Genomic DNA, 15857 nt, shown 5'->3' with positions numbered 1-15857 from the left:
ATTAACTATAACATGAAACACATTGTAGCACTGAAATAGTATTTGTGGCGCACAACCACAAAAAGTTTGTAGTTGAGGCTGGCTCATCTGGTGCTGGCTAGACACCAGGATATTCTGCCTAAATGCAGGTGTTAATGTTCCGTATTAATGAATGGATCAATTCAATTGATCCTTTCCGTAAAGCTAAGCACTTACGTTTTAGCTTTGAGCCCCAGACGTGTATTCTTGGAGCCGAATCCAAACAAATACCTAATGCTTTTGTTTGTGGGCCCAACGCTCCTGAATCTTATAGACTAGAAATAGTGAGAGCTCAAGGCACAAGTGTTACATCCTAGTTTGCTTCCACTCACTGAAGAGCCACACTGTAATCATACAAGCATTTCCGTATCCCTCAGAGAAATTGTCATCTTATCGTTAAAGTACTGAGTTGTAATGGGTGAGTTTTTAATGTAAGTAGTAAGATTTTAGTTTTCCTGATCCTTGACTAAATATTAAAGTGTTATTGTTATATACAAAGAAATTCATAGTATTTTCATATTTCATTTATTTAAAATAAATGTTTCAAGAGTTCAGTTTGGACCCTTCCAAAGTGGAACTTGCAAGTTTTTATCCTAGAATGCGCATACACTCTTTTGTTTGGATCCCTTTCTCGTTGTGCTCATAAAACTGGCTCATGCCTGGGACTGCTGTAAGCCAGCTGAGGAATCTGTTCTTGGATTATTCTGAAAGAACTCTTGCCAGTCCGTGCTCGACCCGTCAGAATTTGTATATACAATATTACTAGTTTCTCCTTCGTTCAGATAGGCTCACCTATTTTTAGATTTCCCTTTATAGGAAATCCTTCCTTTCCAATAGCATCTATCAATAGCGTCTATGCAATCTTCAGGAACAGTTTTCATCAGCATACATGAAATTGCATACACTGTTTCCAGATCCTGAGTTGTGAAGTGTCTCATCCAGAAATCCTTCTCAAAGTGCACAGATTATATTGTTTTTGAAAACTAAAAGGAAATACAGATATGTATTTAGAGTCACCAAGAGGATCTGAAATCCTTAGCCTGTTTTCTTTGTATGTGGTGGGGTGAGCAGGGAAGGTTGGGGGAATTTTATTCTGATGTGGAGCATCATTAGTTTAGGCAACCAACTGCCATTATAGTGACTCTGTGTGTGGCATATATTTTAGCAACCATCTATCAGGCAAGGCAGTCTAGGACACTGGAGTTGTAAACGTATGCTACCAGTTAATTGGTTGCCCCAGTTACAGTTTGTGACACAAAGTGGCAAGTATTTCTTTAGTATTTTGGCAAGTATTGCAAGAAATGCTTTGATTTTGAAAGAGCTTTTCTCCGTAACTGCACTTAGCAAAGCTCTGTTGAAAGGCTCAGATTTTTGTTTTGAAAACAAGTATCCTGGGTTTAGCTACTGTTACAGCCTTTTGGCACCAAGACAGAAATTTAGTTGATTTTCCCCCTCCCCTCCAGGGGACTGACTGTCAAACAAGGTTATTACTTAGGTATTTGTAATGTAAAGCCTGCCTTTTGAAGTTGTAGCTCTGAGCAGTATTCTGGCTTGCATGGGGCATCTTGTCAACTGCTGGGTTTAGATGTTAAAAAAATTTAAAAAAAGTGCAGGGATGCACGCACACACACACACACATATCCAGCTTTTTTTAAAATCCGCTCATTTTCACTGCACTCTCATCTTTTTCTTCCCACAAAATAGTTTCGGAGTTTGTTTTACCTGCTCCTTGTTTGAAGTACTCCGTCCCGTTATAGAGGCCTACACAATGTATGCCAGTATGCTAGAAACATCCCAAGTCTGTTGCTTCAGTTAATTGGTTTTTGAGAAACCCTATAAGGGATCATCTGCTTCTTCCTAATGTTGCCTTCACAAGCACAAACCTGGGACTTGTGCTTTCCTGGGACAACAGTCTTGTTGCTGTCTATTTTTATTTGCTATCCAAAAGGACTGATTGGGGAAAAAAGAGTAATGCAGATAGTGGGTTTTTTTCTAAAATATAGATACATATGTAACAGCTGTTACACATTTTATAAAATTCTCAGTTTTGACCAGCTCAATAGCAAGCTGGAAAGCTCAATTTTTTTTTTTTGTTTTTTACTAAAACTTAATTTAGAATTGAAAGTTTGCCAAAATCACCATTTGTAGTATTTTGGTTAAACTTGTGCCCAGCTGTGAAACACAGATTTCTGGAAAGGCAGAAGTTTGTTCCTTAAATAATTTGTTCCTCCAAAAGTCTGTCTGCTGTGTTCTCAAAGTATCAGTTGTATTTTAAAACCAAATAACCACAAAGGAGGAGGAGGATTATTTCCTGAGTAACTGGAAAGCCACTTTCTTTTGAAGATATTGCTCTACTTGGAGAGGATTCCTTTTCTTCCCTTCATATAGAAATCCATGTGAACTGACTGGGGCAGAAGTTGTCACCAAGTGGGTGTTCAGCCTTCCTTCAGTCATCCATCCCAAATCTCAGTTTGTTTCCAGATCAACCACAGTTTGGGCATGTAGTCTTCCACACGCCTGCTTTCTCTTTGGACAATATTGATTATTATTGGATGCTCCATGGTTGCTGGAGTTTCCTATCTTCAATTTGACATGGTGGCTAAGAAAGGCACTCAAAATGCTGCTACTTTAAATGTCATATTAAGTATTCTTAGAAGGATGCAGCTAGTTGGTCAGCGCAAGGCACACGTGTCTCAAAAGATCCTTTTTAACTTTGTCTCTTCTAAACATACCTTCCTTTTTATTTGCTGTGTCTTTGTACGTTAGAAGAATGGGTGTTGGTTTGGGTTTTTTTTGTTTCGTTTGTTTATTTTGAGTTCAATAACATTCCTCTTGAGGCTCTGAGTTGGTGCCTTATCTCTTCTGCCTTACACAAAGCTGTGCAGTATGATTTCAAAAGCAAGTTCCAGGGATGTATTTATTGGTTGGATAGTAGCTATTAATAAATATTTATTCCTTTTTTTTTTTTTTTTTACAGATTTTTTCAAGTTTAGTGCAGACTTCAGTTTACATACATGTTCCAGTGCAAAAACAACTTCTCCAAACCTGTGTAAAATTCTTTTAAAGTAGTTTATCCTATGCCTAAACATGCTGTCTTCCATCTTCATGAGCATGATTTTGAGGAGCTAGGAAGCACAATAGGTACTTCCCTTTCCTTGTATGTTCCCCATAGATGACACCTTCTCTTTCTTTGCTGAGGCATTATTTTTGGAAATAAAACATATATGCAAGCCCCATATACCTTAGGCTGTCTTTTCACATAACTTGACATCTCTTCAGCAGTTTCTCAGTTAAGTATCTCAGCCAGAGCTCTGACAAAGACACAAACTTGTTCTGAAATGTAAAATACGGAGATAAACATCTAAAGACAATTGATGACAGGTTAAGTACCATTTTCTTTTTTATTCTTTGAGCTTCCTTAATAATTAAGATTTTACATTAAAGAATAACAATTACCAAAATACTTTTTTATTTATGTAGCTCTGTCTTTTATTTCCCATGGAAGGTGTGGAGTGTGTGTGTGGTTTTTTTTGGTTTTTTGTTTTTGTTTTACTTTCTGAGAAGTACTGACTAGACCTACTAAAGACTGAACTATTTTAAGATGTAGAATGGGTGAAAATAAAGTACAAAATATTACAGATAAGGAATTTTAATAGAGATGTATTTTAATACCTTTGGGCATTGTTTGTATCTTTGCTTTATCTTTATAGTATCTTTTCTTTTGGAAAAGAACTTGTTTTCACCTGTGAAAATACCATTGACTCTTGTCTCCCAATTGCTATGTTTCAGAGGAAAATGATTAATAAAGTATCAAAATATTCCAACTGGTAAAGCAAACAACCTGTTCTATATGTGTTAAACCTGCTTTCCTTGGCTTCACAAGGAGGAATAGGATACCTTGGACTTGCATCAGTCTGCTGTGTCTCAGTTGACTTGGAATCTGTTCTTGTTCTAGACAGATGTTATCTCACTCATCAGGAAGATGACTGTGGCCCCCTACCCTGAGGTGAGACTTTTAAAGGCAATTCTAAATTGCTTTTTTTTTTGTCAGCAGAGCATTGCATAAGGTGGTTGTATCTTGCTTCTCTAAATAACAGTAGCCCTTCCAAGGGCTACCAAGATGATTAGAGGGCTGGAGCATCTCTCCTATGAGGAAAGGCTGAGAGAGCTGGGCCTGTTCAGCCTGGAGAAGAGAAGATTGAGAGGCGATCTCATCAATGTGTACAAGTATCTGAAGGGGGAGTGTCAAGAGGATGAGGCCAGTCTCTTCTCCGTGGTGCCCAGCAACAGGACAAGAGGCAACGGGCACAAGCTGAACCACAGGAAGTTCCATCTGAACCTGAGGAAAAACTTCTTCACTGTGAGGGTGACAGAGCATTGGAACAGGTTGCCCAGAGAGGTGGTGGAGTCTCCTTCGCTGGAGATATTCAGAACCCATCTGGATGTGATCCTGGGCAATATGCTCTAGGTGACCCTGCTTGAGCAGGGAGGTTGGACGAGATGATCTCCAAAGGTCCCTTCCAACCTAAACGATTCTGTGATTCTGTGATTCCCTTCACACAAACTTCTGCACGCATTTAAAAGGCTGCTGATGCAGTTCCTGAGACATTCAGTGTTCCTAACTGGACATCTGCACGCTAGGAATACCAATATGGTGTAGTGCAAATACCAGTTTCCCTATACCAGGAGCTAAAATCAGCCAGTGCATGAAGTGTTTTAAAACAAGGAACCTTTTCTGTCAACAACATGGACAATGGAAGGAAGTTTTCAGATGAGTTTCAAGACTGACGTTACAGAAACCTGCACTCATCTTTCTGGAGAATAGCAGCGCTTACGATTTACATCCCTTTCTTCCTGTGGATTAAAAAGTACACTTCTAATTGAGATGTTCTTCTCTCAAAGTTGCTCAACCACCTGTGGAAATCCACAGATGGGGTAAAATGATTCAACTGCATTTTGCAGAAAAGAGCTTCTGTTCACAGCATCGTAACATTGGGTTGTTTTGCACCCAATAAAATAAAAATGACAAGTCACTACTATGAAAAGAACAAAACAACAAAAAATAAAGCTGTTCTCATTCCCTGTTTTATAACAAATACATTGAGCACAATGGATAAATTCATACATGGTTCTTAGGAGCATCTTTTTTTTTTTTCAGATCCCAATCAAGAAAGCTCCTTTTGCTGTCCTTGCTGAGCAGAGTAAAATACTGATCCTAATAGCATATTTCTCCCTCAACTGGTAATACCTGGTCTTTGGTCCTAGGATCCTGGCAGTTTACCATTAAGGGCACAACTTCAAGAAGTTGTAAAGCCATGAGGGGCTTTTATCTACAGCTCTTGTGGGTATGATGAGGGGTAAGTGACTATCAGCCAATACCTGGTTATCTGGAGAACTGCTGAAAGAGAAATTGCTATCTATCTATCTATCTCATGGGCATTAAATAACCGTTTTGTTTTTAATCTTCAGGGTAACTTAAGGGGAGGAGACTAATGCCCTGGTATTCCTTAGGGAAACAAGCAGCTGATTTGATAATCTATTGGATATTTCCCTTAGTAAGATCACTCTGAAGAAAGCAAAAATGAAAAGCAACAGAAACAACAAGCCAATGCCCAAGTTGTATGAAACCGTCTTGCCTCAGAGTCTACCTGGTAAGTAAGTAGAAGTCTGGTCAAACCCTTCCTTGTACGTTATGGCACCATGTATTGTACCTTGAGCAAAAGAAGACTTTGTTTAAGGGTGGTTTTGTTTCAAATCACTGTCAGCTTTACAGGAACTTTCCATTTATAGCCTTTCGTGCTAACAAACAAAGTGATCCTGAAACAGTTGGAATCATCAGCTGTTGAACTGCTGAAACTTTTCACCTTACATTAAGCTGATGAAAGGAAAGATGGGTTCTTTATTTTCTTGAGGCAACAGGACTTTTCATTACTTGGAAAGGACAGCTTTGCTTCCCTTCCCTTTGAAAACATTTAAAAACTCTTTGAAACAACATACAATGGCAAGGCAATACACTATCTATCTAAAGTATAAATTTCATGATAATTTAACAACAAATTGTAAAATAGGGCTCACCTGGATGTTTTGGGGATTTCTCAGAAATTGTGCGCGCGTGTGTGTGAGAGAGAGAGAGAGAGAGCGAGCGAGCGAGCGAGTGTGCGTGCGCACGCATGTGTCAGCATGTCATGCTTCTAACTGGAGTCACTGATGGTTATGATGTGATGGTGGTTAGGCATGGGTTATTAAATACAATATTTCTGTGCAAGTATTTCCAAATGTAGGTCCAGTTATTGCTGATCAGGATAATAACATTTTTTTAATGTTTAAAGTGGCTGAGGGGGAAATGTTTCCTTCCTAGGAGCACTAGCAAATGAGGAAACCACTCTAATAAGGAAACTTACTTTACATTCTGATTCTCTGTCTGTTCTTTCTGTGCTGAAAGAGCATTTCTATATTTGATGCGGAACAGAGCCGTACCTGTAAACAGAAGCAAGAAACAGGTAACTTCTAAGCTTTATTATGGGTGCATGTAATGCACCGCTTTCTTTCTTTTCAGACAAAAGATGGGGGATGGGACAGTCCATCATAGGAATAATTACGGCATATGGGTTACTGGAATTGCTTGTCATTTGCTCTTTTTTCCTTTGATCTATTGCATTTAATTTTATTTTGTATTTACTAACTAACTAACTTCCTCGTTGTTTTCTGAAGTTCCAGCTTCTGGAGTCTGGTGTTTGTTGAGACTCTTAAGCCTTCATTTGAAGGTGAGCATTCATTTCTCTTTGAGCTTTGTATGAGAGTCTTAAAAAGCTTTGCTTCTGAACCGCTCAAAAAATAATAAGGCAACTAAAATATAAAACACAACTAAAAGGCTTATCAATTTTTGGGAGTGGGGAATGGAAAGCTGACACGATCTCCTTATGCATGTCATTCTTGGTACTGATGATAATGTAATAACAGCCTCCGAGAGGTAGAGAGGCAAGAGGGACTGCCCTGTGTCAGATGGGGTTTGTAAATACATTTACAAATACATCTATATTTCAAATAGAAACCTTTACATAGACAGCAGAAAAAAAAATATTTTTTTCAATTTGTTTCTAAGAGAATGCCATGACTTCAGGAGTTGGACTCAAGGTTTTTGACCTATTTCATCCTGGTAGCAAACACTTGCTGGAGCTATTTCTTTATGTATTTTGTTTGAGTTGCCTTTGGAGAGTGGCAGTGTAGAAGGAAAGAGACTCTGCTCTGCTCAGAGAAAACCTACTGAAAAGTTTCATCTCTGGTCTTAAAAAGAGACATTGAAGAGTAAGAGAAAGTGCAACAGAACTTTTCTTGAGTCTGCGTGAGCAGCAGGATTAGGAGGTAGCTTCTGATGATCCCGTCCCTACACACGTAGGAGGGCTTTTTCACACTGCTTTGATTCTATAGGTAGAGCTTTGCCCAGGTACTTGCTTCCACCATGTCTCATGCAGAGTGGAAGGTTTGAATGTCATGGTTGGAAGGTCTTTCAACTGCTTCTCTGCCCTTGGTTTAATGATCTGGGATGCTGTAGGGGAAAAAAAGGCTAGAGGAAGGAGTGTCTTCTCCCCAGTTAGGTTGAAATTAATTAATTACTCATACACTTTTTTTTCCTTTAGCACTTGGCGATATCTGCCTTGAGGAAAGTGGGTGAACCACCTTATTCCTTCAACCCTTCTTATTTATTTCTTACTTTTTACAATACTTACTTACTTACTTTCATTTATACCTGCGAGTGCTGTATCATCCCAGACACTAAAGTACATATTAAGGAATAAGCTATGTATGTGAAGAGAGAATAGAATGGTCCTTCAAACATCAATACCCTTTTTTTTATAAACAGAATCTTGATTCCTCGTGTCTGCATCTTCCCCCTAAACTTATCTGAACATTTTCATCTTCAGATAGCTACTGGCAAGATCTATGAATTCTTCACAAACAACTTTAGGCATTGCAAAGCATTTTTTTAGGACCGCAGGTACATTATCTTGGTAACTTGTATAAAAGAAGTCATCTGCTATGGAACTACCATATTTGTTAGCCTCACTTATGGGGAGAGTGATTTCTGTTTTAATATGTTTGTGCAGCACAACCTATGCATTAACATCTAATGACTAATATTGTATTTAGCATCAGAAACAAAGGCTGGGTCTGATAGGGTTTCCCTTCCTACCATCATTGCTTGTGTAATTCATGAACCTTTTAGGAGACAGTTTAAGAGGAACCGTCTTGACCCTGATTTTTTTCTCTTCCTTTTCACAGCAGGCTCTGATCACATAGGGACTTTCATACTTTGCTTAACTAGAATTTTCCAGTTTTTCTCCACCAAGAACAGAAGTTACTTACTGATGCTGTCTTTGCTGGCATCCTGGAGAAAGGCATTTTGAGACTGTGAGTAGAAGTCACATTTTCATGCTTTGGGCTGACTCTTTTTAAAAGTAAAGTACTTGCTCTATTCATTTGGAGATGCTCACTCCTACTACTACTGGCTCAGTCTTGCTCTCTGGCCACTCTTGTGGGACAAATGCATGCAGCTCTGAGAGGACTGCTAAAATACACAGCCATTTTCGATCTCTGGGTATAGAGAAACTGGAAATTCTATCCTGATATGTCTGCAATCCCATTAAAGTCTTTCTCTGAAAAATATTTCTGGGTGTTTGCCAAGATGCAGCGTCACTCTGAAAAGGGTAAAAATTATTTTTGTAACTAACTATTACAATGTTGAGTGACAGCAATTAACCATATGAACTTAACACCCTTTCATCAAAAACTTAAATTTCTTCACTATAAGAATAAAAACAGCTGCTGTTGGGAAAGAGCCACCTGAACCTGCTCAGACTACTAAAATAGTTTGTGGCCTCTGAACATATTGGAAATTTTTCTACAAACATCTGGGGGCTGCTAGAAGAGCTCTGTCAAGACAGGATTATACAGAATGGATGAATAGTAATTTTTTTTTTTTTACCTCACTAAGTACTTAGTTCTTAGTGTCTTATACTTGTATCTGATTTTCCTGACAAAAGTCTGTATTTACTTTATTGCTGCTTGACTGTTTATACTTCTTCCAAACCTCAAACTGTCAAAATGTTAAAAACTTTTCTAAATTATTGCACAAGTAAGTTTTAGGGCAGTGGCACATACACAGTAACAGTGGAACACAGCTATAACAATGCTGTGTGTATGTAATCACTTTATGGTACAAATTAGTAAGTTCACTTTTATTAAATCAGTTTATCACAACTGTTGAGTTACAAAATTCACTCCATCAGTAAAGATGTTACACGTTGAACTGGTAAAACAGCTGTGCAGTGCTCTTAAAATAGAACAAAACTATGCATCTGAGAGGCAAAGTTGCTGATGCAGAAGATCTTGTTTACAACCATGGGTGTGCATTTAGCACTTAGTTCTTGTTGAGCTGAAGGCATCCTACAAACAAACTACATGTTAAAGAATTTAACTTTGTCCAGGCATGTGTGAAAGTAGAGAGACATTGTGTGCTGCTTAAGATGATAACCAGTACAAGTTCAATCCATTTTTAAGTACAGCAATGGTTATTAAAAATAACAAACCTAAACACTGGTAATTGCTTTGAAAATGCACAGCAGTAGAGAAATTTTGTTCATTTATCTTCCACATCTGCTACCATAGCCTCAATTGCATTCCAGTCCAGTTTGCTGAGGATACTTCCTGTGCTTTCAGAAACACCATCAGTATCATTAATGCCGAGAGGAGAGAAACTAACAGTACGAGCTGCAGAAACCTATTGAAGGAAGAGAAGATGAGCTGAATCATAGTGCATGTAAGATCCCTATAAAGCCAGTAAAAATGTTCATGCTCGTTTCAAACATGTCCTCATCAAATTATATATCTGCTAATTTTGCAATAAATGAAAGTTACAATCCTCTTTACACACTCCCACCAGTGTCTGTTGCCTGGACAGACAACCTGACTATACAGTTGTTATAAAGCATATTCATTTGCAAGGCCCACAAGAATTACTTTGCTTATAAGGACACAATGTAGGCCTAACCTGTGCAATCAGGATGTGAATCCTGAATCACCCAAATTTCCCTCTGCATCTATTCCACCCACCCTGTTTGGACAGAGAATCGCTTTTTAAACACAGCAGAAATTAACAAAGGATCAGTGTTACATGATAGGTATCAGATCATTCCTCAAATAATTAAGACATCTTACCTGAAACAAGGAGTCATGAGTATTACGAAGTATTCTTTGGATATCATCAGGCACACTCCAAGGACTTACTACATCTCGCTCAGTCTCATGATCAAGATCTTCAGTCTGCACTGCAGAGGCAACAGGTGGAGGCTTTTGTTTTGGTGTTCTGCTGGCTCTGTACTCAGAAACTGAGAAGAAAACAAGCCGACTATAACACTGTAACATTTCCAGCTGCTTTGTTCTAAATGTCTTGAAACTTCTCCAAGAACAGCATCGCTAGGTTCTAAGGACTGAACCTGCGTGTCAATTACTGACGTCAGCATGCCATGTTACGTTGAACTGAGGTGGAGGATGGCTGGAGAATGGTGCAGGTCCCTTCCAGCCTCACACTTTGAATAGTCTTCCCAGGGCCGGATATTAAGTAAAAAAGGACTGTGCAAGGTGCCAACAGCATCCAGCTCCTGTAGGGCAGGCATATTCAAAAGGGACTTTGCTACATCAGGAGTAATTTGATAGAGGAATACAACTACATCAATCTCGGATTCCAGAAACCATATGGCTCTTGGAAGGCTTGGAACTTCAGTGAAACCCTCAGCAAGTTGGTTACACTGGAGAAACACATACAAGACAGTGAGGTGAGATCAGAGATAGCTCAACCTGTATTTTTTAAAATGAGTTTAAAAAAGAATGTTGGAAAAGAGGAGGAGAATGGTCTTCCACATGCGTAGAGGTAAGTGATTCAGGAAAAATCCGCGTTGGCTTACCACCGCTCTCCCTTTCCTGTATTGCCAACTCAAATTCATTTAGCTAGCCAAACAGGATTTTTATTATGCCACTAGCATAATTCTACTGCAAGGGAGAATGGAATCAATCCACACTATTTCCTGAATTTCACACTGATCCTTCTCGCAACCTTTTTCTGCCTGATTCAGAAATTCTGCCCTTATAATCAAGTCCTGCTTCTGTTTCAATCAAATCCTAGTTTGATTAGGAAGAAACATTTAGGTGAGTAAACTCTTTGGTGGATCCAGACCTACGCAGATAGGAATAGGGAACAAGGATCAGTAAAACTGTTTTCTTTTTTTAAAAAAATCTCATCCAGTCATATTCTTCCATTCTAAAATTATGACAAAATAGTATTGTAACTAGACACTGTACAGAGGGATAACAAAGTTCCTATTTTAAAGAGCTCATTAAGTAAGCAGCATAGAAAAGTTAAGGAAGAAGCACAATACAACCTCCTGTACTGCTAACTCTCTGTGGTCTATAGCTGAAAAAGAAAGTCCAGTCCTCTTTGCCTTATGACTTCATAACATCTGTTTCAGAGACTCATGAAATATATGATATATTTGTTGCAGCGATCTGGGAACTGCCATCTGGCTAAAATATCTCATTAGGTAAACAAAGGTGATGATTTTTTAAAAATATTTTACAAGTTTCCAATGGAAAAAAAAATTTTTTTCTCTCTAAACTAACACTGTATCTGAGGCCCGTCTTGCAGAAATCCCACCCAGGCATGTAATATGTATGAAATGTGTTCTCTGGGTCTTATTGCTCCACTACATTCTATAGCTCAACAGCACTGTGTCTTTGATCTCTGTAACTTACAGTATCTAGAATTAACAGGACAGTTTGTTGCATGTCTTGGTCTTTCTCTAGAAGTACTTTTCTGTAACAGCATAGTGGTATTGCCTAGGAAGACAAAAGAAAAAACTTCTATTGATATATTCAGTAGATGCAAATCTACTCAAAAGATATTTCAAAAATTTCATACATATATATGCTTCCTGGATTACACAGTACTCTTGCCATGGCAAATTAAGCTATTATGGTCTTTGGAAAGGGATGATAAGAAAAGGTAACTCATTATTTGACAGGCCAATGATATCACAATTCTGGCATGCTCAGGCCAGGAGACTTCTATGACTGAGTCTGATTTTCTGCATCGAAATGAAAACTCCTCCCTCTCAAAATCTGGTAGTAACTCAAAAAAGATCTTCACTACGTGCACTCATTAAGAAAATTACGTTCTTACCCCTGGATTGCGCTAAACCAAGAGCTGGGGTGAAACAGGGTCTTGTTTGACCAAAGCTGGATTTGGCAGCAATCCTGCTCCTTTCCGACAGAATGCAGCTCTTAGGATGCCTTCTACAAGAAGAAAAACAAAATACAACAAAAAACACTTACCACCATTCTCCACATATCATTCATCCACACAACTTGCATCTAACAAGGCTTATTCAGACCAGGCAAAAGTGCCACAAAAATCTTCTACAGCTCACTTAGCTCAAGATCAGCATCACACAGTGCTTGTGGGGCCAGTAAGCCTCACCAGAATCAGAAGTGCTAGGGATCACAGTGAAGACTTATGAACCTGGCTTTACAAAGAACCGGTTTAGCTCCAACAAAACTTACTAGCTGGAAGTTACTACCACTCCTAAACGTGGCTTTCTGTGTGAAAGCACTACTTAGCACTTCTGATTCTGGCAAGGCTGATGTTGGCAGAACTGCTCTTGGACACCAGTAGGCTCTATGCAACGCTGCAACCAGTTGAATGATTTATCCTCCAATTTCACCTATTAAAAAGGGAGATGCAGAGATGTCTGAGTCTGGAAGTTACAGGATTATGTGAAGTACCCACCTTCCTCCTATTATTCTGGGTGACAAAACTGTCTGTAGAAGAAACAGTATACTGCAATAAACACCTAGATTATGTATTTGTGACATTAAGACTATCAAGAGGAACACAGTTCCCAATTTGTAATACTCAGATACCACCATCTGCTCAAAAGGCAATAAGCAAAGTGCAAAACAAGGAAGTAAAATTCTAAATAATGAAAAAATGAGGAATACTTCTTAAATTAGAAAGGAAGAGAGTGAATCTCCTAGGGTTTGCTGAAAACTAATGTACGTAGTCCATATGTATGAGCAGTAGTACGTTTACTTGCAAAAACAACTTTTCTTGTTACCAGATGCTAACGAAATCATTAACAATGTTATTGGCTGCATTCCAGGACCCTGATTGCTGTTGAGCAGAGGGGGTTAGGACACTGATAACAGCTCTAACTAGAGTTGGCTGATTCTGTGGTCAAAGAGGCAAATCACAACCACTTTTAAGACTCCCTCCAAGATTCTGCTCTAGCAGTTTTAAGAAGATTGGTTCAGGAATTCAAGACTCCTCTGATTCAGACCCTTCTATAAAGTGTATTTTTGATTCTGCCATAATATAAAACTTCTCTCAAGCTAATCCTACACCAAGTAGCACTATGCCTTGTGGTCAAGTGTGGTAAAGAGGCCACTACATCAAAGCAGAGTTAATGCTTACAGTTGCTACCTGTTAGTAGATGCAATATGCTGTTTTCTGTACTCCTGAAGTGATCTTGTCTTGGACAACGGTCTATGTTCATTTCCAGGTAACACCGCTGTTTCAGATAACATTTCATTCATTAGGAAAAGTGCTTGCGATACTCTCATACTGTGATGTTCAGATAAGAGGGCTCTATAGAGAAAGTAAGCATGGCATTACAGATTAATTCATGCTAGCACTCCTTTAACTAAAACTGGCTTGTGGATTCTTCAGTATTTTTTTCTAGGGTTATTTGTTAGCCAGTACAGAAGGACATCCTTTTGCAATTCCATAGGACATATACTATCCCTGTTAAGATGATTAGCAAAAACATAAAGCATTTATTTGCCAGAACAAATGAGTCAATCTTTAAAAAAAAAAATAGGTATTTGGATAATGAAGAATATAAAAGATGAAAAACGTTCTGACTTTTCCTAAATAGCAAAGCAAACATGAATTGTTCATGCTTTTGGTCGAAAAGCCACGAAATTTCACAGTCAAGATAGTTATAATCAGCTCCTCCTTAAGACTGGAAGACTAGCATACAAATAAGAAAACCACAGGTTACATTTATAGCAACTTACTTGTCTTTTTCTTCTTTCTTCTTCTGCATCAATTTAATTTCCTTTGAAGTAAGATTACAGTGCTGTAAAAGAAAGTATAGCAAACAATCATTAATTTATTGTGTACTGTCCAACCTCCAACCTTTAATATTTGGATCTATTTGGCTTGAAGATACTGTTTAAGATGCTCTCCAGCTAAAACAAAAAATAATATGAAAGCATATAGCCCTACCAGGAGATTCAGTAAAGGTTGTCTGTATAAACTCCTAAGCTCTAAAAACATACTGGAAGCCTCCACTGCCGCCCTCCATAGCTCATACGCTTAAAATTTTCATATTCTTAAGGAGAGGTCATCGTTGTCAAGCTCAAGGTTTCAGATGTCCTCACAAGTCAGCTTCCTAAAAGCCAATGTACTTTCCTAACAGTAATTAATTTAAAAAACAAGGAAAGGTTGCACTTTGACTTGTTTGCTAGAGCACAATTTGAATTTTTTTAGGCTATTTTTGTAACGAAAGCTAATGATTTCAGGAGCAAATGCTATAACAAAAGCATCAATGAATTTAAAGAAAACCCTGCGTTCTGTTGATCAGTACAAATTACGGGGATATAGGCGCTGTGGGCCTCTGTTTCTACTCCTGCAATCATGGAGATCCCCCAGACTCAGTGGTGTCTTTTCAGGTCTTGAAGATATCCAGGTGACAAATATCAATTTTATGACATATTACAGATTAGGAAATTATTTCCAGGTGACAAATATCAATTTTATGACATATTACAGATTAGGAAATTATTTCTTAACTGCTTTTGTACTTTTTTTTTTTCCTTCAGTTATTGCCAGCCCAGTGCAGATCAGAAGCGATGTATCAGGCCATCAATGTACTTTCAGTAATTAAAAAAAACCTGTGGTCTGTGTTGAAACTTGGACAAAAACATTTCTTCAGAAACTCGAGATAGATGCCAGATTCTCATATTTCTGCTGACCATCCATAATTGCATACACATCTGTGTATACGAATGACAAGGATGGCTGCTGCCCTCAGTATCCTATCACCGTCATAAAAGATGTTGGCACTTGAACTGGGCTTTTAAAATTCATTATGTTTTCTTTTTGGGAAAGATCAAACAAAGATTAAACACTTCTTTACAACGCCTGTCGTTCCCAATCCTTATCAAAATAAATCTTTTCTTGGAGAACATTACAGCTGTCTCCATTATAGTTAGAGCAGGGATTATACTTCCCGACTCTACATCCGGCAGACAAGTCATAACTGCCACCATCATTACGGCAGCCTGACAGAAACACTGTAGTATCTTCGCTTACTGATCACTTCTGACACAATTACGGGCAGTCCCAACAAGATTTCTAAAAAAGTTTTAAAAAAATCAATATTAATGCAGAAAAAAAAAAAAAATCACTAAGAGCTTTTATCAGACTTAAACTGAGCCATCAGTACTTGTACAATACCTAACAGTTACTCTTCAAGATACCAGTATGCTTACCATATTCTTTCTTAAATTGAATGGATTATGCTCTTTCTGTCTTTGCTCATCCAGTTTCTTCAGATATTCTCTCAGTCTTTCCTTTCGCTTTCTTTTCATCCATGCTCGTATCTCTTTCTTCTCCTTTTCTGTTTTTTGATGGTGTCCAGCAGCAGAATCATGGCTCCTGAGAGCAGAGGTAAATGAGACGCAATCTATCACATCCTTTAAATTGTAAACTATGACAGTGTACC

General features: G+C 38.3%; 1 protein-coding gene across 1 annotated transcript in view; it reads right to left on the bottom strand.

Annotated features, from left to right (window-relative positions):
• Positions 1–9239: 9239 nt before the first annotated feature.
• Positions 9240–15857, bottom strand: part of CPLANE1 (ciliogenesis and planar polarity effector complex subunit 1) — a 58002-nt gene continuing 51384 nt past the window's right edge. Inside the window, exons 48-54 of the mRNA XM_068928056.1 lie at positions 15625–15790; positions 14146–14207; positions 13550–13714; positions 12251–12363; positions 11824–11907; positions 10234–10403; positions 9240–9796 (exon numbers count right to left, since the gene is read on the bottom strand). Coding sequence (XP_068784157.1) covers positions 9656–9796; positions 10234–10403; positions 11824–11907; positions 12251–12363; positions 13550–13714; positions 14146–14207; positions 15625–15790 — 901 coding nt within the window. The 3' untranslated portion in view covers positions 9240–9655. The remainder of the gene's footprint in view (positions 9797–10233; positions 10404–11823; positions 11908–12250; positions 12364–13549; positions 13715–14145; positions 14208–15624; positions 15791–15857) is intronic.

This window comes from Struthio camelus, chromosome Z, assembly GCF_040807025.1.
Source record: "Struthio camelus isolate bStrCam1 chromosome Z, bStrCam1.hap1, whole genome shotgun sequence".
Classification (NCBI taxonomy): Eukaryota; Metazoa; Chordata; class Aves; order Struthioniformes; family Struthionidae; genus Struthio; species Struthio camelus.
Note: the sequence above shows the minus strand (reverse complement) of the source record. Positions and strands in the feature narration are given on the sequence as shown.